General features: G+C 38.6%; 1 protein-coding gene across 6 annotated transcripts in view; it reads left to right on the plus strand.

Moving 5' to 3' along the window:
- Nsmce2 (NSE2 (MMS21) homolog, SMC5-SMC6 complex SUMO ligase) overlaps positions 1 to 23,642 on the plus strand; it is a 224,494-nt gene that overhangs the window by 118,559 nt on the left and 82,293 nt on the right. Inside the window, exon 5 of one of the 6 annotated variants that reach the window (XM_015486465.2) lies at positions 5,116 to 5,199. The exons of 4 other annotated variants lie outside the window; for them this stretch is intronic. In XM_015486465.2, coding sequence (XP_015341951.1) covers positions 5,116 to 5,199 — 84 coding nt within the window. The remainder of the gene's footprint in view (positions 1 to 5,115; positions 5,200 to 23,642) is intronic. One more of the 6 variants, XM_048802110.1, reaches the window with a different exon arrangement.

Genomic DNA, 23,642 nt, shown 5'->3' on the forward strand with positions numbered 1-23,642 from the left:
TTCCGCCTACCTGGCAGGCTCTGGGGGTGGGGGGCGGCTCTGCCCCTCAGCAGGTCGCTGGGCCTGCTCTGTGCATGGTCACAGTTCCCTCTACCTTGCCAGCGCAGGGGGAGGGGGCGGCTCTGCCTCTCAGCAGGCAGCTGCTCCTCTTCTGCTGGTGGGTCGCAGGCCCGCCTACCTTGCAGGAGTGATTGGAAGCTCTGTTCAGCCGTGGGCCACTGGGCCTTTTGGAGTTTTTAAATTTTCAACAAGCAATCACAAAGTTTTGCCCATTGCATTAAATAGGTAGTGATTTTGCATGCTAAATTTTAAGATTTTTAGGTATTCTTTTTTAAAATATATTTTTAGTTGTCTATGGACCTTTTTTATTTTATTTTATTTTATTTTTTGTTAATATGTGTTGCTGAGAATTGAACCCAGTGCCTTACACATGCTAGGCAAGTGCTCTACCACTTAAGTCACAACTCCAGCCCAGATTTTTAGGTATTCTTGACATGTTTTTCCAAAAACAAAATCAGTATAAATGCCCTTTTATTTTTAAAATCTCAACCCGTCTTTGTACTAATGCAATTTGATTGGTTTTCACCCGAGTGATGAAAAGTGGGGAGGGTTATGTGTTGGGACTAACAGGTGATAAGATTGTCATGACCCCAGATACATTGTGGATCACAAATATGGGTTGGCTCTGTCAGAGATATCACCTTTCCACCGTTTCCCTACGTGAAACCTAGAAGTCTTTGCCTTTTCCTCTTTCATGCCCTGCATGCAATAAGTAGAGCCTTATTGATTACTTATTTAGAAAAATCTCTTGGCTTCGTCTTTTCTGTTCCTGCAACCAGGGTATCATTTCTTTTTTTGCTTAGTTTTGTTATTGTTTTTTGTGATCCCTCCCATCTCCCGCCACTGTGTGATACTGGGGATTGAACCTAGGGCCTTGAACATGCTAGGCAAACACTGAGCTGTATCTCCAGCTGTTTAAATTCTGTATTGAAACAGGGCCTTGCTGAGTTGCCCAGGTTGGCCTCCAACTTGTGATCCTTCTGCCTCAGCCTTCTGAGTAGCTGGAATTACAGATCATCCTCATCCTGTGAGATCAGACAGTGTCTGCGTTTTTTAAATTGTGAGAACTGGGCAAGCTCTCTCAAGTGTGTTATGCAGTTGAGGGATCTTGCTCTGAGCCTTTCCTCCCCTGTGGTACAAGATTATCAAGGTAATCTCCCCAAAATATACTTTTTAATATAACTCACTTAACAAAACCTATAATTACTGACAAGTTACCAGGGATTTTCACATGTTATATCTCGTCCTACACAAACTACTCCATAAGGTTCATATTACCTCATGTTACTCCTTGTGAAATGACCCGTCATGACTTCTATTTCCCATTAAACCAATGATTAAACTCTTAATATTGATAGGGTTCCATATTTTATGCTATGACTCTGTTTTAGCCATTTAATCATCTTTCTTCCATGAGAACTGGACTTAGCCTGAGCCAGATATTCTTCCTTAAGGTCTTTTTTGGGTATCGATTTCATTCCTTGCCTGATTTCTACTCAAAATATCACTCTTGTTCACCTACCCCAGTCCCCCACCCATACTGTCCTCTCATTTCAACTTAATGTATTTTCCTGTGAATGTAAATTTGTTTTTCCTAATGTTAAATTTGTTTTTCCTAAGTTTTTTTTGTTGTAAAAAATATTATGTAGGATATTTGAAAGTGAAAAGATAGCTCTGCTGACTTCCCAGTTCTAGTCCATCTAAGTAACCACTGTTATGTGTCTTACAATAACTCCTTTATGCATAAACAAAAGTATGCATAGGGCCTGGGGCTGGGGCTATGACTCAGCGGAGCACACTTGCCTGGCATGTGTGAGATACTGGGTTAGTTTCTCAGCACTGCATATAAATAAATAAAAAATAAAAGGTCTAACAGCAACTAAAAAAATTTTTTTTAAATATGCATTGGCATGTGTATCATGCGCATATTCATTTACATACACAGGAGGCACAGGCACAGATGGAGAGATAGATATGTAGATATATGTTTTATACAAACATACCATTCTACAACTTTCTTTTTTCAGTTGACAATACATCAGAAATCAGTGTGAATATGTTATTGCACTTAAACTATCTTTATTGCCCTAGACTGTCCCATGTTTAATTGTTTTATGCATATACATCTTCTCTGTCTTCAAAAAGAAAATGGAAACTCTTTAAGGAAAAGAGAAATTCCCTATTCATTCTCTTTTCCGTTCCTTTATTCTTTACTCTGTTTCTTCATTGTATATCACTATTCATACTGTGGAAAATCAAAGATGTTTGTTTCTTAATATCACTAAGGAGTTACAATTAAGTAGATAAGAATTCTCATTTATTACTATAACTCTAAAGCAAGGAAGAAATTGAGAAGTGATACAGATATTCTCTGGAAATATGGCAGTGAGGTGATTTGAACAATCTTCTTGCTGAAAATAATTGAAACTATTGACGATATAAGAAAATATCCACAGGGCAGCATGGCAGTTTCATCTTCTCCATCTCTCTCACTACCAGCCCACAGCCCTCCCCACTTGGGTGAAGGAGGGCAACCTTCTTCTATTAGTACAAAGATAGCTTGGAATTTTAAAAATAAAAATACATTAACATTCATTTCATTTTGGGAAATAACTTCAAGAAAGCATAAAAAGATACAGAATTAAAAACTGAAATCTGAAAGGAAGTGAGCTTCCAGAGAGGCTTTCAGAACCCAAGTGCTTTTGCCCTAGGGCATTTGCCCATCCTGGTAAATGTGAACTTTTTCTTCCTCATAGTAGTTAAACAACAAAGAAAGCTAGGAAATGATTACCATAAATGCAATGATTTGGGGCTGGGAGACAGAGAGTTCCTCAATTTTTCTTTTTATTGACCTGATGGTGGTGATATAAAAGAATTATTTTCTGAACTAAGCATTTGTATTTTGTGTACTTTTCTGTACATATTTATAGATTACAACAAATAATTCAATGTAAAAGAAGTTTCCAAATATATGTATATAGCATGATTCCATGCATATGTGCATATTATATAAATGGTGCATATGTATTTGTATATTATATAAGTAGGGGTATATAAAATGTTGCACATTTATATAATAAATGTAAAAAGCTGTATTTATATTCATTTATAAATGTGTGTTTCATGAACATAGAAAAAAATCTGGATGTACCAAACTTGACTCCATTAGTTAAGTGGATGTCATTCTTCAGAGATAAAAAGTGGTATGGAAGGAGAAGGAAGGAACTTACACCTTTATATCCCTTCAGTTAAATTTTAAAATAATCATTATTCTTATATTTTTTTAGAATCAGATTTTTAAAAAGATATGACCTCTGTCTCTTCCCCCAGATAGTAAAGTACCCCCTCCACCATAAAACAGTACTGTTTGTTTGTTAAATGTATCATTTTATATTATATATTATATATATATTATATATTATAGTTATCTTTGTGGTTTTTTGTACCTAGTAAATCCTGGTACATGGTAGAGGGTCTGTGACACCAGTGAAAAATGAATGAGTAGGTGTCCCTCACAAAGAACAAAAGGCTGTAGGCATCCAGCAGATAAAACATTTTCCTAGAGGCTCTTGTTATACTTTGTAATATTATTTTGTACTGGCAACAGCAGTGGGCATAAAGTTGGCACAGTAAATATAGGTTGATTTGAATTTAACCAGCACTTTGTGGAACTGTAGGCCAATGTGGAGCCCACCGTGTGGTGTGTCCTTCTTGATCCCAAAAAGCAGGGAAACGAAAATACCCTCTGAAAATCATTAAGCTGAGAAGTGAATACCTAATAGATTAAAGAAAAGAAATGATATGATCTCAAGAGATTGAAAGACATCTTGGAACTGGGTGTGGTGGCACACACATGTAATCCCAGCTAGGAGGCTGAGACAGGAGGATCAAAAGTTCAGGACCAGCCTGGATAACCTAGCGAGACCCTGTCTCAGAATAAAATTTTAAGAAAAAGCTGAGGATGTAGCTCAGCGCTGGAGCACTTGTGTGAAGAAGCCCTGGGTTCAATTCCCCATACCATGGAACACACACATACACACACCCATTGGGCAGTAAGATTTGACTATAACCTAGTTGAAGATATTGACGTCTTATACACACATGTGCACACACACCTACCTTGAGCAGTAAGATTTGACTATTGAGGGTATTGACATCTTAAACACATTCTCTCTCTCTCTCTCTCTCTCTCTCTCTCTCTCTCTCTCTCTCCATCAAAAGAGTGCTTTCTCTGCATGCAAAGAAAAACAAAAGCTTTTCTACTATAAATTGTATGGTATCAAACAAAGCACTGTCAGACCAACACTACCTGCCAGGTCAAGGCCAGCATCCCGTGTGCCTGGCAAACAGACAGCCCTGTTTTAGAGAACTGCAGAGGCTCTTGCCACATTTCTCTGGGATTCTTCTCATTTATTGCACTAGCTCTGCCTCTGTGTGCACCCAGCTTCCCCAGCTTTCATATCATTTGCTTTCCCAAGGAGGTATTCCACTATCAGGCTGACATAGATGTTGTGTGCTATGAATTAATAAAGTCGTCTTTTTTTTTTTAATACATCAGTGTCTTTGTGAGTTTTGTTAGCATGGGTCTGCATTCCTGAGTCCAGTCAGTGAGATCGAGTATTAGAGTCTGCAAAGCTCATCAAGGTAAACACTATCTTGTAGCCATCTATTGGTATGGACTCTGTACTTCCCAGGTGTTGCCTGTCCCCATTGTCACACACCATGCTTCCTGTTCATTTCATAATGCACCAGAAAGAGTCTTCCCAGAAGAACGTGTTAAGAACTTAATAAGTGCACATTTTGCATATAGAGTACTAAGTACTATTATCTTGATGACAGTAGACCCCTTTCTTTTAGGTGAGTATTATTTGTTTGGTTTTTGCAAATTCTACCCCTACACAGTAAGTGGGACATGTGTTGTAGATGCCACATTCTGAGGCTCTCCAATACTCATTGCCAGTCCTGTCTTCGCAGCCTCTTCTGGCTCTCATCCCATTGCAGCATTGATCCTGGCATTATACTCAAGTCACTTCCTAACCTGGGTCTCTCTTGCAGCAGTGAAACCTAAAGAAGATGGAAGACACAATGAGTTCGACCAGATTAAGGATAAGGATGCAAGTAGAGCAGGCAATGAACGAGGTTATAGAATTTTTTTCTTCCATTCTCATCTGTCTCTTTTTCCTCAACACAGTCCCAGTAGTATTTGAAAGAGCTTCAAGTCCCATGCATATTATAGAAGAAAATAGAACACAGGTTCTCTGTAATATATTCAGCTTATCTGTCACGGCACTTAAACCAGATTTCAATAAATCTTTAATACATCAGTGTCTTACCAAGAAAGGTTGACAGTGTAGATAACAGGACAAAACCCTTACAACTATTAAGTGAATCTCAGATTTTTTTTTAATTGGATATTGTGTAAACTTATTAAAGTGCACTACTAGTATGGGACTTAAACACAATTTCCCCCCCTTTCTTTCTTGTTCTTCTGCTGCCTCACAGCTCCAGCCATAATAAACAGTCACTAAATTTCGCAGGAATTTACCCAGAGCAATCCTGTTTATATACATATTAGATACACACACACACACACACACACATTTGTATGCATAAATATATGATATTTTTAACAGTAGATGAAGGTTTTGCAAAAAAAAAAACAACTTAGGATAAGTAAATATAGAATCTAGAAAAGATTTATTTTTTACAAACTAGGTTTTTAAAACTTGTTTTAACAATCTCACATTTATTTATTTATATAATTAGAATCCTGCAGCAAATCTTGGATTTACTGAGCTTAACCCAGATTTGCATGAGCTTAAGACCCCATGAGCTTACTAGTGCATATGAATCCCAATGTGTTGCTACAGAACTTTTCTTGTGTACTAATAATGATATGGAGCTGAATTGCTTTGCAAATAATTTAGACCATTCCTGGTTATTAAGATGCTGATTAACCAGCTCATGAATTTTCTAGGCCCTTTGGCCAAATTTCCAATCCTGTGGCTTTCCTTTGGCCTTGGATGAAATTGCTGCTAATGAGGAAGAGGGTCCTGTTTTCCTCATCTAACAGCTAGCAACGTGTACTTCACAAGGAGACGCCTTGGTGCAAGATCAATAGCTGCATAGTAGACTCTACTGTGATGGACACTGGGCTAAGGGCATCCAGACTCTTCAAACAAGCCTGTCACCTCTTCTGAGAGGAAAATCTCAGTACTGTGCTATCTTAGTGGATTAGTAACAGCTTCTTGTGACACAAACTTGGCATTTTCTAAAGCAAACGGAACATTATAGTGTATTATGTGCTGATAGGAGAAATTAAAAAGGTTTTACAAAAGAAAAAACCATAATCCCTTACTTCAATAAATGTTAATCAATAGGGAAAGGATGAATATGCTCACCGTTTATAGTACGTCGAACTCTCAAAATTCATGTATTTTTTAGAACTTATACTTTCCCATTTTAGCAAGGTGTGTGCTGTGTTGTCCAAATTCCTGCAAGTAGGACAGTACTTAAACTGTACCATAAATAAAGACAGAGGAGTAAGGTGAGCCAGAGAAAGAGTCACCTGAGAGGTAACGAGTGTCTGACCCACTGTGATCCTCCCACCCCTCCCTGCATTGCCTTTTTCTTTGTCTCTTTCCTTCTGATGAAGGTCATGGTGTAGACAGGGCTAGACAAGGATTTTAGACTGTGGGATGGGTCTCTTCTGAAGTTGGGCAGCCTGAGGACAAGCTGCAGGGCAATTTCAGAATTATGCTGTCTTTAGATCTGCATCCTTTGCATCCTTTGCCTTAAAGCCAGCCCTGTGTAAACTGGCTCCACGAGGACCTTGTATGGTGGCAGAGTAGGCAGAGGTTACTTTCTTTGTTGTCTTTCTAAGGTCCTTTTTCTGACATCTTTTTCTTCAATATCCTATAGACCTCTGACTCCTTAGATTCTTGTCCCTTTTCGGTAAAATTTTACCACAGAGCCTTGAAATCATTAAACAGATCCCTGTGTGTGTGTGTGTCTGTAGGTGTTATGTTTTATTTTAGTCAGTTTGTGATCCACTTGGGTCTAGTAGCAGTGATTTTCAAGTTCCTAGAGTATATAACTGATGGTGACATATCAACTCTGGATGACAGAGCAGACAGATGTCCCAGACCAAAGATCTTCAGGCATGAGAAATGGTTCTTTAAGCCGTAAATGCCCTTTGAGACTTCAGAGTGTCCATGTGGTGGGGAATCACTGTATGAAGAGAGAGGTTCCTGATGAGAGTGTGTTCCTATGTAAACAACGTTCTGGGGAGGAGTTTGAGAACCTCTGATACAGATGACAGTTGAAGCCAAGAAGTAGATGAGCTTATCCAGGGAGCGTACACAGAATGAGAAGAGAGCAGGGCATGAGGGTCAGACCTGGCAAAGCTGAAGAGAGAAAAAAAAAACATTGGGTAAACAGGACAGTGTAAAGAAGATAAAGTTGCTCTGCGATGGAGCCAGTGAAGTGAAAGGGAAGAGCGCCCTAGGACAGCCACTGACGGCTGTGCACAGCGTGGTGAAGGCTTGTGGGTCAAGATGATGAGCTGAGCTTACCTGGTAAACTTCACAGGCTCACCCCCACCTCTACCACCCAGCCCCAGTTTCTGAATTTTATAAATGACTTTAATAGGAAAAAGTTCCTATCACTGCTAGCTAGGAAATGGCCTTGTGCAAATGCCTAGCTTCACAGAACTTGGTTCCAGTGAGAACCTGTCACCATGGAGCTCATCTCATGCTAAATGGAGAACTAGTGCCCAGCACTCACAGATACCCCCTCATCTTGCTTGAGCAAGCTGGTGACCTGGGTGAACTGCAGCACTATTGTGATAGGAAAGGGAGCATATCTTGAAGCTTCTGGAGCCTCTGGCAGTTACCCAAGTGCTAGAGAAGAGATGCCCCTACTCACAGCTCAACGCATACCCATGCAATGGCTCAGAGCTCTGGCTGCCTCTTGGCAAGGTCAGACCAGCTGCAGAAGGGACACTGCTAGCTGGCTGTGGGTCACAGTGCTGTACCAGAAAGGAATATTCAAGCATGCTCACATTTTTTTTTCTTTTGCCTGACCCCAAATGATTAAAAAGCCCACAGAATTTTGTCATAATGCTCTCAATTCTCAATATTGGATATGTGTAGAATCTAAGTGAGCAGATGTTATTGGTTTGGGTGAGGAGGTGGAAGTTCAATTAAACAGGGAATGAATTAGAGATTGTATTAGAGGTCAATCCAGAACTCCATGTATTCCAATTTCTCAATGAAAAATTGAGCACGAGAGAAGCGAAGTCCAACAACAGTAACAGTATTCAGAATGAAAACAAGTATGCAACAAGGAAATCATGACTCTTCATATCAGGGCTATGGGTGACCCCCCCAAAAAATTTAAAACATATGATATGTGAATTGTATCTTAGTAAAGATGTTAATAATTATGAAAGAATCACTCAAATGTGTTCTAACAAAATTGTTCTGTTTCAAAGATAAAGAAATCATAAGCATTCATCTGTGCGAGGATGGGGTAGGGTAGAGTGAGGGAGGGAATGATTATCTAAAAGGAAAAAGAATGAATTTGTATCCAGTTACCTAATGCTACTACAGACTAAAAATAGCTGAATATCACCAGAAACATTAGAGGGGGAAAGGGTTATACTAGTATTTTACCTCAGTCAACTGAGGTATCTTTTCTTGAAAGGGCAACAAAAAGATCATCATTGACCTTAAAAGATGCACAGAATATCCCAATTATGTGTATTTCCCCTGGAAAAAAAAATATGTATGTATATATGCAAAGGCATGTTGGAGCCAACCAAGTAATTAATCAGAATAAAAAAAGTCTTTTTTTTTTTAAAGTGGCATAGAATGTACTATGAATAGCAGTTATTACCATTGTGGCAAGCAATAATGCTAATGACCAATGATTCCTCAAAAAAGAATGATATAGCAGTCCAGTAGTAGGGATCAGTAGTTACAAGGTGCTATTTCTCAACAGCTGGACAGGAAGATGAAAACAAGAGTGCAAGGAGACTCACAGAATACTTTTTGGTTATTGGCATCAATGAACTTAGGATAAAGAAAGTTTAAAGTTTAGTAGTAGCAGAGTAAAAATAGGATGAACTTCTCAAGGTACTCATCTTTGTTGGCTAAAGAGATAAGGGGAAAAACTTCTCAATATGTTGGGGGACTACTTATTCAGTGTGTCTAAGAGAGTGGGGAGAAAACTTTTTAATCAGTATTGTCAAGGGGTGGAAAAAGAGAAATTATTTGGAAGTATAATCCAGAATACAATTTAAAATTAAAACCAAGCATATTTATCACTGCACAGTGTCTACCATGTTCTCTCTCTTTTTAAAAATATTTATTTCTTAGTTTTAGGTAGACACAATATGTTTATTTTATTTTTATGTGGTGTTGAGGATCGAACCCAGTGCCCCGTGCACCAGGCAAGCCACATCCCTAGCCCACCAGGTTCTCTTAATTCTATCTGTTAAAAGATAGAATTCTAATTGTTTTTTAGTATGACCATAATATGATCTAGAGGCATATGTTTTAAAAGAATAGTAATAATTGAAAGATTGAAAATATATCTCAGCCAGGGTGTGATGGTGCACACCTGTAATCCTGGAGGCTTGGGAGGCTGAGGCAGGAGGATCACAAGTTCAAAGCCAGCCCCAGCAATTTAGCAGAGCCCTAAGCAACTTGGCAAGACCCTGTTTTGAAATAAGAACTGAGAAGGGCTGGGATGTGGTTCAGTGGTTAAGCAGTCCCTGGTACCAAAAACGAAAAAAGAAAATATATCTCAGACAACAGCAAATGGGAAAAGTTGGAGTGCTACTCTTACTATAGAATTTTAGGCAAAAGTATACCAGATTTCAAGTATTTAATACAGAATTTTTAGCTATAGTCAAATTACTATATTACAACCAAATTCTGTATTTTTTTTTCATTTTCTTAAAAGTTAAGAATACATTATTCTTTTAAAACTACTTATTGGAAATCTTAATTAAATATTAGCAAATAAAATCTGGCAACATATTGAAAGAATCGCAAACATGATCAGTTAAGATTTGTCTGCTAACACAGTATTCCTTCATCACTAGAAAATCCCTAGTAATCACATTAAGAGATCTATAGGACACCCTTTTCAGTCATTAATTGCTGTGAGCCAAAGCATTTTTGCTCTGGGGGCTGGTGAGCCAGCAGGGAGCCAAAGTGATGGTAATTTTCTCTGTGAAACCTAAGTACCATTGTAATAATAAGCTCATAAGATGTTGTGTGCAACATTTTCAAATCATTGAGAAAAAGTTGATGAATTAAATAAAAATTCTTGAAGTCATTTGTTAGATGTTTTAATAAAAATATATTTTATATTTAGGTATTTTCTAGAGGAATTGAAGATTTTAATGTTAAAAATTCAAAGCAAACTACAAGAAGAAACAATCTGTGGATACTCATGTTACTTTAATGTTTCCTTAGACCTTTTCAATCATGTCAAAAGAACATGTGCTTGTAAAGATTTATGCACTGATGGATAGTGTTGAGACAATAAGGACAAAAGGAACGGCAATCATTTTGCAGAATTTATTTGAAGGTTTTATATATGAAGAACTGAAACTAAAAGGGATAGAACTCAACATCATAACTTGTTTTAAGTTTTTACAGCTGAAGTCCAATATATTAATAAGACTCACTATCATTCTTCAGGTGCATCCAGATATTCTGTGCTTTACATGTGTTACCCCTGTAGTACTGAAAAACCCGAGGAGGTAGGTGCAGATAGTATTTTACAGGAAAGAATGGAGACACAAAAGGATCTAGTAACTTGCCCTCCAGCACCCAGCAGGTAATTAGCAGAACCAGGATTCAGACACAGTCTGGTGCCAGAGCCTACTTTCCTAACCATTGTGCTATCCCGACTGCGTCTCAGAAAAACAATCTTTTGAGATAATCAGGGAGGGGAGAAATTTAACTGAAGTATATGTTTGGGCGGTCACTCCAACTTCACAGTGAAAATCCTCTTTCCTCCTTTTCTTACCTAGCTGCAACCTTTGCCAGCAGATCTTCATGGGAAGGATTTAGAACTCAAGTTCATTGAGTTGACAAAATAACTTTCAGAAAATCATTTTGAAAAATTTTTGAGTAAAACATTTCCCTGTTTACTCCAAAACAAGTCAAGGGACTTTAATGCCACCTGCTCCTGTCATAAGCTTTCATTTGCAAGGCTGATTTCCTCCATTTTCTGCTGTGAAAGCAAAGCAGTATGATCTGCTGGCCCACATTGAGCTCTCCTCCACACCATTCACTGGTCAGAGAGCAAGAGTCTCAACTGGGGCTCCTTGCTTGTGTTGGTAGCACATGATCAACATTTTTAAGCAAAAACAAAAACAAAAAAAATCCACATTCTGACATTGCTTTAATATCTTAAGGTTGGGTTGGTTTTTTGTTTGTTTTAAGTTTCAAACATTGAAGTCAGGCCTAAGATTTTTAAGTTTCTGTAAGATGGCATGGACATTTTAAAACATTGCGAGTCACAGTGGTACACACCTATAATTGAAGCAACTCCTGAGGCTGAGGTAGGAGGAGTCCAAGTTCATAGCCAGCCTGGGCAACTTAGTGAGAGATTAAGATAAAAAATAAAAAGGCTGAGGATATAGCACAGTGGTAGAGCACCACTGGATTCAATCCCTAGTACCACAAAAATGAACAGACAAATATTGAGAAATAACTATTTTATATGTATGTTTTTGGGTATGAAAGTATAAAGATGGTCAGAATCTAATTTTTTTTAAAACCATCATGCCCTTCTTTATCTTCTCAGATGTTTCTGGCCTTATTGGTTTTACTTTAATCCAAAAAAGACTGAGATGCTGTCACAGTCTAATAAGGTTAATGTATCCTTATTGATTAAATAGCTGCAGAAATGTTCACAGCTATAAAAAGGTTATTATATCTTTATTGTAACTAAACATTTATTAATTTAAAAACCCACTTTTACTTCTTTCCCTTTTATTCTTATGAAGTGAGATTTGTTTTCATATCATTGTAACTGTAATTTCTTCTTGTTTTCATCTATTTTGTCCTGTGTTCTCCAACCATTTCTTAGTTTTTATATTTCACTTATTTGTTTTGCAGTACTAGGGATATAAGCCAGGTACTTTGCACATTTTAGGCAAGTGCTCTTCTACTAAGCTATACCCCCGGCCCTTGTTTTTATATTTTATATTTGAAAACTCTGATCTTCAAATATGATGTTTATGTTGACAGTCTATTACAATTTTAATTTTAGCATTAATATTAGCTTACACATTCTAAATGTTTACGAGGTAACAGTAAAACAGCATGTACAATATAGGTTCATCTTTATAAAATAGATTTTAATTTATGGTGTATCATATGGGAAATAATCTAGCAGAATATATATGCAGCTATCATAGCAGGATTACAAGTGATTTGAAATAGTATTTTTATGTTCAAAGTTTGTAGAGTAAAAACATATTGTTTTCATAATAAGGGAATAAGATGAATGATCAGCTACAGGACAAAGTAGACTGATGTTGATAGCTCCATTTTAGAAAGTGAAATGTGGAGGCAGAAAGGCAGGGGTGGGGGAGTCAGAATTCTCAATAACACAAAATGCCCAGAAATGAACTAAAGAACTATGTAAATCTTTTCAAAAAGAAAACATGTTTCTGAGATACGTGGGATGGGGATACTACTTGAAACAACAGAAACTGATGTCATAGGCCACTGTGATTTTAAATGGGAAAGACTTTTGTATATATTCAGCTGCTAATATGTTAATGCAAAAGACAGTAAAGTTAATTTGTAAATTACGTAAGACATGGTATTTCTTCCAGTAGCAGTGAATTTGGTGACTGAGTAGATAAGGAATTTGAGTGCGAGGTAGATGTACTGATATTTCTGAATTTCCAACTTAAGTGCTTGGGCAGAAGAGGATCTCATTAATTAATGATAGCAGAAATGGCAATCATTAATTGAATGCTTTGTATGCTTCAGACAACTTGATAATTACTTTCATAGATAGCTGATTTAATTAATATCTTTACCACCATCAAAGGCTATCTTTACTAACACCACTTTCTAGATAAAAGAAACTGAGGCTTTTTAAGCAAAGTTAAAAGAGTGATCCAAGGGCCAACAGGAGGCCAAGTTTCAGAGCTGGATTGGAACTTAGACCTATCATCTCAAGTCTTTTTTCTCAACACTTACACTGTACTATGTTGCACCAAAGGTAATGGACCCCTAAAGGGGAAAGGACTTACAGTTAGGCTTTTTAACATGCTGAATTTAAGAGATTTTAATGCTATCAATTTGGAGGTAAACCTATATCAAAGATGGTCTGGAGTCTAGAGAAAGAGTAAGCTGAAAAGTGTCCTGAGGGATGCCATTAGGAGATGGCTGAAGTGTTGCAAATAGAGCAGAGTGCCCAGAGGCAGGAGTACTCAGCATGCAGGGCAGATCCCATCGTGGGTGCACCTGCTTTTAAGAAGCTAATGTATGAGACTGGGAAAGGATGGTTCAAAGTAGAATGAGGAGCAGACAGGCAAAATTACATGCAAGGTATTCCATTAGCTTAACAACATGATTTTCTCATATTTGAATATCCCTAAAATTGGTGTTTATCAAGGAGATCATAAATGGCAGCACTGTTTTTCGTATTAGTGCATAAAACAATGGGGCATCTTAGAAATGAAGGAATGTTTGAATCTGGCAGTTGACAGCTTAAAAACCAATCATGCTTATCTATTCCTAAATTATTTTATAATGAAAGCACATGTTTAACTTTTATAGTCTATTTAAGCAGTACATAGAATATATTAAATCAATAGTTACATGCTAAGTGGGCAGTTGAAGAGTTAAGAATTCAAATTATAGAGCAAAGCCAGAGCCATTCAAATCCTGCTCACCTACCAGTTGTGTTTCTGGGTCGAATCTCCTTAACCTTGATTTGTTTTTCCTGTAGAACATGGATTAATAAGACCTATGTTTTAAGATTGCTGTAAGGATTAAATGAGATAGTACATGTAAATTACTTCGCACCGTGCCTCGGAAATGGCAAACTCTCAGTGCTAGCTATTATTACGTTCTATATTGATATTTCAGATAGGAAATAGTACCTTCCCACTTCAAGGTACTGCCATCCTCTTCAGCTAAAGCTAGCTTATATCTAAAATACTATAGGCAAATATGATGGGAGATTTTGTACATTTAGCCAGCTTTATGTTGCCTTTCTTGAAGGATGTTGAACTGTGTTAATTGCTGGAGAATACACAGATTCTGAACTTCGTCATGCTTAGCCCAAAGCATGGATCATGCTAGAGCCATAACAAAGTACTACTAGTTGATAACATTTAACCCTGAAAGGCAGGCTTTCTTTTAGCTCTGAGCAAAAAAGATGCAATCTTTGTGGATGGATGTTTGGGGAATTCCTGCAGTATCTTTCGTAGATTATGAGGGTTTTTTTTTTTTTTTTAATTTGATTTTGTTTTGTTTTGGTTTACTTTCTACTTTAACTCTGATCTATTCCAGGGAAGTTTGTAGTTGCTCAGATGCTGTACTAGATGAGAAGTAGCAGTTGCATAAACACTGGGTAGGGAGTGCAGATAAAGTTATAAAGATCCCACTTGCTGTGTCTTACAACACCATCATCTCATGTGACTTATCTTTATTATGGAATTGCTAAATTAGTAGTGTGCCTTTCCTCCAGAAAGGGTGAGATGAAGTCATATAGACAGTCTGATTCACAAGATAATTATTATTCCATTTCTAAATGTTCCACTGTGCAAGAAGAATTCTTAGAAAAGCAAGTTTTTTCTTCTGGGGAAAATGGATTTTACTTTGACTTGGTAAAATGCTACCATGTACTTGGTTAATTTACAGTTCTCACTTTTTTTTTTTTTTTTTTTTTTAATTCAAAGCCCTTATACCTCCTGTGAGATTACCTGTGGTTGAGAAGCTCCTCATAAAGCCTACAAGAGAATGAGTGGTTCTCTCAGTGCGTATTTTTAAAGGCGTAACTAGGCATGTCTCCTAATTCTGCAGACTAATTTATAAATGTTTTGTTCCATCAAAATTCACCTTTTAGGATTAGGCCTTATCCTTATGGGTATCAAATTATCTGACTTCCTTTGACTTTATTAATTACATTTAATAATTTGAATTCTAATACCCCTATTGTTCACATCTGTGTTTCATTCTGCTGCTTTTGAAGATGTGTAAAAACAAAGGTCTTATGCATCCTTTCATATCCTGTTTAATGGCTGGATGCATGTCAGTGCATAGGATTTGAGTCATTAGTGTGCCACAGGACACTTCATGAAGACATGGGGTGCGTCATCAAATAATTAAATTACAGCGATAGCTGTAAATTGGACCCAGTTTGCATAAGTCAATAATGCCCCCTTTTACAAGCAAGAAAATTAAGAATGCTCATTCAGATTCTGTGGTTTAATTAGCTCTGACTTGCTAAAAGGAAGAAATTGAGGAAGTAAAGGCATGTAACTTCCCCATGTGTGGCAAATCCTGAATCATTGCCATTTTTATATAACTGATCCCCATGATCTTTGCTATATTCTTTTGTTTATGTACCTCAGTTTCTCTTGGTAAAACAAAGGACTGTAATTTGATTAGCTCATAAATTCCTCCCATTTCTAAAATGCCTCGAGACTTTAAGCCTAATTTCCTTTGAGTCTTAAATCCTCTCGCTAATTGATGTGGCTGAGCTGTCTGGAATGAGCCTCCTTGGTCCAAGTGACTGAGACCGTGAAGTTTTTTGAATGCAGTTTGATTCAGGAATGAATCTGTTCATTCAGCAGACCATGCTTTCAGCTGATCCTAAAAGAGCTCGAAGTCTCATAGAGGATTGTGGTAGTTTGAAAACATGGCCCCTACTTTTTTTGACATCAAAAGATGAGGCTCTGCCTCCTCCCCTGGGTTCTTCCCTATAGCCTGCCAGTAGCACAGAGCAGAAGTGAGACGATGTATCAGTTTTGGGGCCCAAGCCTTAAGACACTAGCAGCTTCTACTTCCTATCCTCTGGGACCCAGCAGCCATGGTGCCTAGGCTGCCCTATGGAAACGCCTGGGCAGAGAGGAACCTGCAATGAGCACCAGCATGTCAGAGTGAGAATGAGCCGTCTCAGAATCAGATTGCAGACTCATGAGTAAAATAATTGACCATTGAGCCATAGAGTTTAGGAGTGATTTATTGGTAGGAACAGGGAGGTAGACACATAAACAATTTTGAAGCAGTGTAGAATTACAGTGACAGTGCTATGTACTGCATATCACGTGAACACCGAGAGACACCTAATCCTTTCTTTGTTATCAAGGAAGACTTCCTTCATGAGGTGACAGCCCAACTGAGTTTTAAATGACTAAAGGTTAACCAGGTGTGTCAGGGGAAGTGTTCTGGGCAGAGGGAACAACTGTGTAGCCAGAAGTAGAAAGGTAGGAAGCGGCCTCGTATGCCTGAGGAGCCCATGAACACTCAGGTGTTGCTGGAGCCGGAAGCATGGGGAAGATGTAGCCAGGGGGATTGACGAAAGTTGCACCATGGAGGCCTCACATGCCAGGAGAAGGCATGCTGTATAGACAGTTTGGCATTTTTTATTGTTATGTTATATATAGCACTAGAACAATGTAATCAGGTTTGTTTTAGGCAGATCCTCATTGACAGGAAGTTGGATTCAAAGGTATTAAGGCTAGAAGCAAAAACAGCAATTAAGTAGCCATCGAAGGCCATTGAAGGTGGCCACTGGTGGCCAATGCCACCACAGCAGAGAGGGAGAATCTGAGAAGGAATATGATGGGTGACAAAGCCAGCAAGTTCAGCAGTGACATACATGTTAGCTTTGAGCAGTCTGTATTGTGTAGGTAGTGAGGCAATTGGAAACATAAGTCAGAAATCAGAAATTTAAACTGCAAAAAATAAAGATTTGGCAATCAAGGTCACAAAGATGGTAGTGAAAATATTAATGGACAAGCTCACCCAGGAGAAGAATGTTCAATGAGAAGAAGAGGCCCGAGGATGAAATTCTGGGAGTACCCTGACATTTAAAACATGGCTAAAGGGAAGGGAACCTAAAGAAAGATGGAATGATGATCTGAAAAGTTGAAGGAATACCAAAGAGGAGCTATCTCAGGCAAGAGCTTTGAGGAGAGGTGAGCTCCTGTGTCAAATAAGGACAATTGAGAGAGGTCATTTAGATGCTGCCAGCCTGGCTGGGCAAAGCAGATGTCAATAGATACATGAATGGAAGCAGGAAAGCAGGCACAGTGAAAGAGACAAGGGACAAAAGAGCAGCTCAGTGATTGTTTGGGGGAGATGGAAAATGGGTATATACTTTTATGACTTAAGGAGCTCAGGCCATTTAAAGGGAAGAGATTAAAAACAGAAGAATGAAGTTTGACCCATGAAGTAATGTCTAACTGGAATGAGAAGGGCAGAGGGTCAAGGGCTGTCTTTCAAGCTTAAAGGAATACAATAAGGGTAGTTACAAATGTAGTTATAAAATTTATGAGCAGGGTGGAAATTGAAGATCATAGCGTGCACTTGATTTTTTCCTGTGAAATAAGAGACAAACTTGTCCACTAAGAGAAAGGAGTAAAGCAAAGATTAATAGCTGTATTGGAGAGAATGACCAGTTTTAGAATAACCTTTCAAAGAAGGGGAAACAAGGGCCTAATAGGCAAGAAGGGTCGACAGGAACCCAGAAGGCCTGGTTGGTGTTGGAGCCCCCATTTGGGTACTCATAACCATCTGAGACATGCTTGTGTCCAAGGGATATCCTAACCTTCAGCCCACTTCTCCCCTTTCCTGGCCCCATTGGCCTAAGTTTGGAAGACAGGATGGATAGCCCCCACAGGGAAGGAAGCAGAGTCTGGACAAGAATGAAGTTTTATTTAAGGCAAGAAGATGGGCACTCTGTGTAAAACTGGAGAGCAGCTTGTTTTCTTTGTTTTTAAATAATGAGTAAGAGCTCTAGAAAACAATGAAGAGATCTAGAGAGGAGTCAAGAATGAGAAAAACCACAGGTGAACAAACGCAGAAAAGAGGATGAGGGTAAGGAAGAGACTTCTCATCTAGGAAAGACTAGGTTGGGAAGATTGCCTGGAGTTTCTTTAGCATAAGAATTGTGGTTAATACAGCTGTTCAGAGGTCCTCTGGCAGTTTCTGTCCTATTCATGGAGCTTTGTAAAGAGGATATGACAGTCCTGTGCCCGTCAGTGGTGGGCTTCTTCTGGGCTGCTCATGGGTTTGCACTGGGGTACTTGATTGGGTCTTCCCTAAAATTGTGGAACAACAGGACCTTCCATGCTGGCCTCATGTTATTACAGCTTCTACAAATTTACAATAATCATCATAAAAATAATAGCTTGTGTTTATATGGGCTTTGTACTTTATAAATTGATGCTTTCAATACTTTTGAGGGAAAGATAGGGCAGGTAATGTTATTCTATTTGCAGACCAGAAAGCATGCGTCTCAGGGTTAAGTTCATGCAGCTAGTAAATGAATAAGATACAAATAAGAATCAGATCTTCTGACTCCAGTTTCTTAATGCCACACTGCAGTTTTGGAGTTGGAAATGAGACTGAGCTCATGTATTCTAGCCTCTTCTGTCGGGGATGAAGCACGTGAGGCCACAGCCTGGCAGAGTGGAAAGAATGGAGATATCACAGGTGGGGTTTTCTGGGAACCCAACTCTGAGGTGGAGGTTAGCCTGCAGAAGTTTATTGGGGAGTGTTCCTGGAATCTGTGGAAGGAAAGGGAAGGGAAGGAAGCAGGATTGGGCACAGGGAGAACATGAGCTGTGGTAATGTAGCTTTAGCCTATTCTACAGGGAATTCTGAAGACAGATGACCCTTAAAAGCTAGTCTGCATCCAGGAAATGACACTAGTCCTCTGTGCCCTACCGACCAGCTGGTAGATGCTTGTACATGGTGTCCACACAGGGGACTAGGAGCAGAGGGATTTCTGCCAGCAGCACTCCCTTCAGCCTCATTCAAGAGCATGTGGGTGGTGCTTCACAGTGTGCACCATAGTGAACTTTGGAATAAACTAGATATGGGTTTCAGTCCTGGTTAGCACTCCACTTCCTGGCAACTCGATAAGTAGCTATGTTAAACAGACTGTGGACAAGCTTCTTCAAACCTCACGGTCCTTCACTATAAACTAGGAAAAATAAAATGAGAATGAACTTAGCCTTGTTTTACGTACTTTTGACATGAGATAGTAATTATCCCATTTGGTTGTTAAGATTCAGTAAGGTAAAAACTTTATTATTACAGTTTTAAAATAAATAATAAATAAATTTTTAAATAAACTGGAATAATATCTACGTTTTAGTTTTTAAAGGTGTTATATAACATAGGCTACAAAAGATGGCCAAAAAATATTGCACTTAAATTTAAAAAAATGTTCTAGAAAGTTTCCAAAGTCAGTGTCAAAGCAGAGCTGGAATGCATCCTACCACTCTACTTTTGGAATTGAGTTTCGGATCAGGAAACCTGGGAGGAGATATCTCTGTGATGAGTCAGAGTGTAGTAGAAAGGAGTGGCCCTGAATGTGACTTTACCTGGGAGAGTCTAATTCTGTAGGCTAAGTCAGTGGCATTACTCCAGCATGAAATGTGTTCTCTAGAATGGAACCAAGAAGATAAAATTAAGGATGAAATCATCAGAGCAGCAGCTTGCTACCAAGACAGCACTTTAGCTAATGGGTAGTTACAATGTGGAACAGGCTACTTTGATCCATTGGGGCTAAATATGGCTCTAAGTCTGTGGATGGTGTTTGTTTTCCCACTGGATCTGGATTGTAGTCATGTGGGCTCCCTCAATTTCAAGTACTGAGTCTTGAACCAGGGTTAATTCACTTTTCCTTTCCGGGCCTGAAATTTCTCCATAAAATGAGAGTTTGAATCAAGTGAGTCTCCTCCTCTCCTATCATAATTTTAATTCTTTGATTCTAAATATTTCCTACAGCAGAGATATTTTAAAGCACAGCATGATTGCATTATACCACTGAATGAATGTGTTGAATGAAGCATAAGACAAAAGTGTTCAATGGCTCTGACAAAGAAACCTTTCAGTGAAGAAAGGGAGAGAAATCAGTGCTGACTCCCCCAAAGTAGTCCAGTGTCATTACAGAATCATTGCCTATGCCTTTTTTGCATAATTGTCCAAAGTTCATTGTGTAGCATTTAAAAAAAAAAACTTTATTTCTTTATTTTTAGCTGTTAATAGAACTTTATTTATTTATTTATTTACTTACTTATTTATATGTGGTGCTAAGAATCGAACCTCGTGCCTCGCACATGCCAGGCAAGTGCGCCGCCACTGAGCCTCAATCCCAGCCCCCATTGTGTAGCATTTTTGATAATCACTATTGTGCTGGGTGCTGTTCAGAGCTCTTCTCTGCAAGCTAAACTTTAGCTTTGTTAAATGTAGGAGGAGAATGGAAAGAAGGTCAAACTCAGAAGGCTGGATATGCTAAAGTGCTTGTTTTCTGTCAGAAAACTGAAGTTAGGTGTTCAAATTTAGTCTAGATCCATTATCATAAAGCCTTTACTATTCATGGAAGCATCTGGGTTTTTTTTTACTTTTTTAATTTGGCTTCTGTGCTCTGTGATACTATTCTCAGGTAATTGGGTTTATGACTTAAGTAGCTTTCAAAATATTGGCAACTGAATTCTCTCATAGGAGATTTAAAAGACTTTTTGGTTAGTATCTTGAATTCTGTAAATTTAATCAGTATACTTAAACTTTGAAATTTTTCTTGTCCTAAACCATCATACATTTTTACAGAACAAATATTTAATCCTTCAGATTTCATTACCAAGGGATTTTAAAGGTTAGCTTTGAAATAGGTCAGGGGAAAACATCTACTTTGATTTAAAGCTAGTGAGATAAGGAAGTGAAAAATCAGTTTAGAAGCTTTGACAAATATTGGTGAAATCAATTTCATATAATTTTATGAAATCTCCTGTCTGTACAGCTAAAGCGTATGAGTCACACTGTCCCTTAGTCTTGCCACTCATTCATTCATTTGCCAAATATTGTTCTAGACACTGGGTGTTAGATCAATAGCATAGAGTTTACATGCACCATTTCTGTGCCAGGGTCTTTGAAACCTGGTCTCAATGCTTTCAGCAGCCAATCTGATGCAGTGGGGTGAGCATCACAGTGGAGTCTAGCCCCTCCACCCCAACTAACAGGTAAGCTGTGACTTTAGGTGAGACTCATTCCATGTCAGTTTCCTCTGAAATTGTATTGCTGGCCCTGTTTACATAGCTTTGATGAAATAGTGGTTTTGAAAGAGCCCTGGAAGGTATCAGCCATGGTATAAAGGCAAGGTAATCTTTAACTGCAGCAGTGATTTTGGCCGTTCGTTGCCTCTGTGAAAACCGTTAAGGATGAGTACCCTTTTATTTTTCCCTTGAACCAGATCTGCATATTCCAGATGGTTAGCCTTGCTATTTGCTCCACATGTAGAACTATCCCTCATGTCCCATTGGTGAGTGGGGACTTTAAAATGAGGTGGCAGGAGAGTGATAAGTATAGCGAGCAAAACTCATTTAGGAAATATTATCCAGTCCATACACTGCATTAAATCAATGGGTGATGATTATGTACTCAGACAAAGGAGCAGAGTGGGTAAGGTGCAGGATGGCATCTGTCTTCAAGAAGCCTAGACCTGGATTTGAAAATTCAAAGTGGCCAAATGTAAACCAGGACCTTAGTGGCAATTTCTTGAGGATCTAGGCTGAGATGTCCGTTTCCCTCTGTAGCGATTACAGGGACCTCTGTTGGACATGGGAATGCGTCCAATTATACCTACTGGATCATGGAACACATCTTCTTAGGAGGAGAATGAAAATTACATCTGGCTTCATGTTTAATTGGCTGCAGCATTCTAACTCTCCGTGCTTGTGTTCTAGAATAAGGTTTAAAAAAAAATCCCATCTGCCCTAGAGTAAATTCAGTCAAATATAAGCTCTAGAGAATAGATATTTTTGCCTTTTGCTCTGTCCTGTCTCTTCAGTACCTGGTGTCTGCCTTGGATGAGTAAAAACCTCAGTCTACCATATAGAGTTCTTTCAGTATTCTGATATTCCAGTGAGTGGCTTCTTGAGGACAGGGCTGCCTACTACTCATCTCCTGAGTTCCCATGCTTGGTACCTGCACTCTGAATATTTGTCACATAAATATAGATAAGTATAACCAGAGTTGTGACAAATGCCCCAAGATCAGGACTCCCCATCTCAACCTGGAGCAAGCACTAAAAGCAGTAGAAGACCTCGCTCCCAGAAGCCCGAGGCATACCCCAAAGTGCCTGTCACAAATAGGAAATTTCTTTGAAGTCTTCTTTTTAATCTTAGCACTTCATTTCATTTTTTTTATTTTCTGGTCCACTAGTGTTCCTTTCAAAACATAATAATCCAAAAGGTGGGTAGAGTAGGTATCGCACACATACGATGTGAGGTCCCGACCTGGCAGTCACTCAGAGCAGCACTGGTCCATGGCAGCAGGTTCCAGGATAAGGCACTGTGTTCTTGAAGCTGCTTCAGGGCTGTATAAGAGACTGAAAGGCCAAGAGTAAAATTGACACATAATAGGGGAGAAAAGTAGGACAATTTTCTAGTTATTTTATGGGAGTTTTATTATGCCATCATTCAGTCTCATTAACTCTTCCAACCCTTATTAAAAATAATAAGAATAGTAAAAAATGTACTCACCTCTTTTAGTACCTTGACACATGCTGCTCTCATTTGGTCTTCACAGCTGCCCTGTGAATTGGCATTTCTTTGTTTTCATTGTTGCTATTTGTACAAATGAGAAATCTCAGGCCCTCAATAGGGTTGGAATTAGGGTGAGGCACTTCTCTCAGGCTCAGAATTTAAGGGGGTGCCAAAAACTGTATGATCAGAGTAAACAATATTTTATGCAATATTTTTAAAAATGAAAATTCATACAGGATCTGACAGGACCAGGATTAAGGTGAGGCAAGTTAGGCAAATCATGCAGTGCAAGGTCAGAACCTGATTTTATTTCAAATTTTATGTTGTTCATCATGAATTTTTGCATTAGTTTCGACTTTTAAATTATTGCATTCAAATATTACTCATCTTGTTTAGTTGAGGTTGTTTATTTGCATACTCTTAAATTTTGCCCCCAAGGCCAGTGCTTCCCACCTCACCATAGCCCCAGCCCCCATTAGTGTGAGTGTCGCATATGCCCTGTAAGCAGCAAACCTGCATTTGAACAAAGGCATTCTGACTCCAAATCAGGTACTCTCCTCATCATACCACTTACATGCCAAATTCTCTTTCTGAAATTTGTTGGTCTTTTATTGTTGTTTTCAGTTTCTTAGGCTTATAAGCCCCATTATTTCAGAATGTCTTTAGTGCTCCCTCTTGACCTTTCTGTGTATTTTTTTCTGTAATTTGTATCAGGGACCTTTTGTTGTTTTAAGTCATGAAGTTTCTATCAAGAGCACACTATAGATAGCTGCTTTTGCTAGAACTACATTCAGTGACCTAAATTAAAAAT

Source organism: Marmota marmota, unplaced genomic scaffold, assembly GCF_001458135.2.
Source record: "Marmota marmota marmota unplaced genomic scaffold, marMar, whole genome shotgun sequence".
NCBI lineage: Eukaryota > Metazoa > Chordata > Mammalia > Rodentia > Sciuridae > Marmota > Marmota marmota.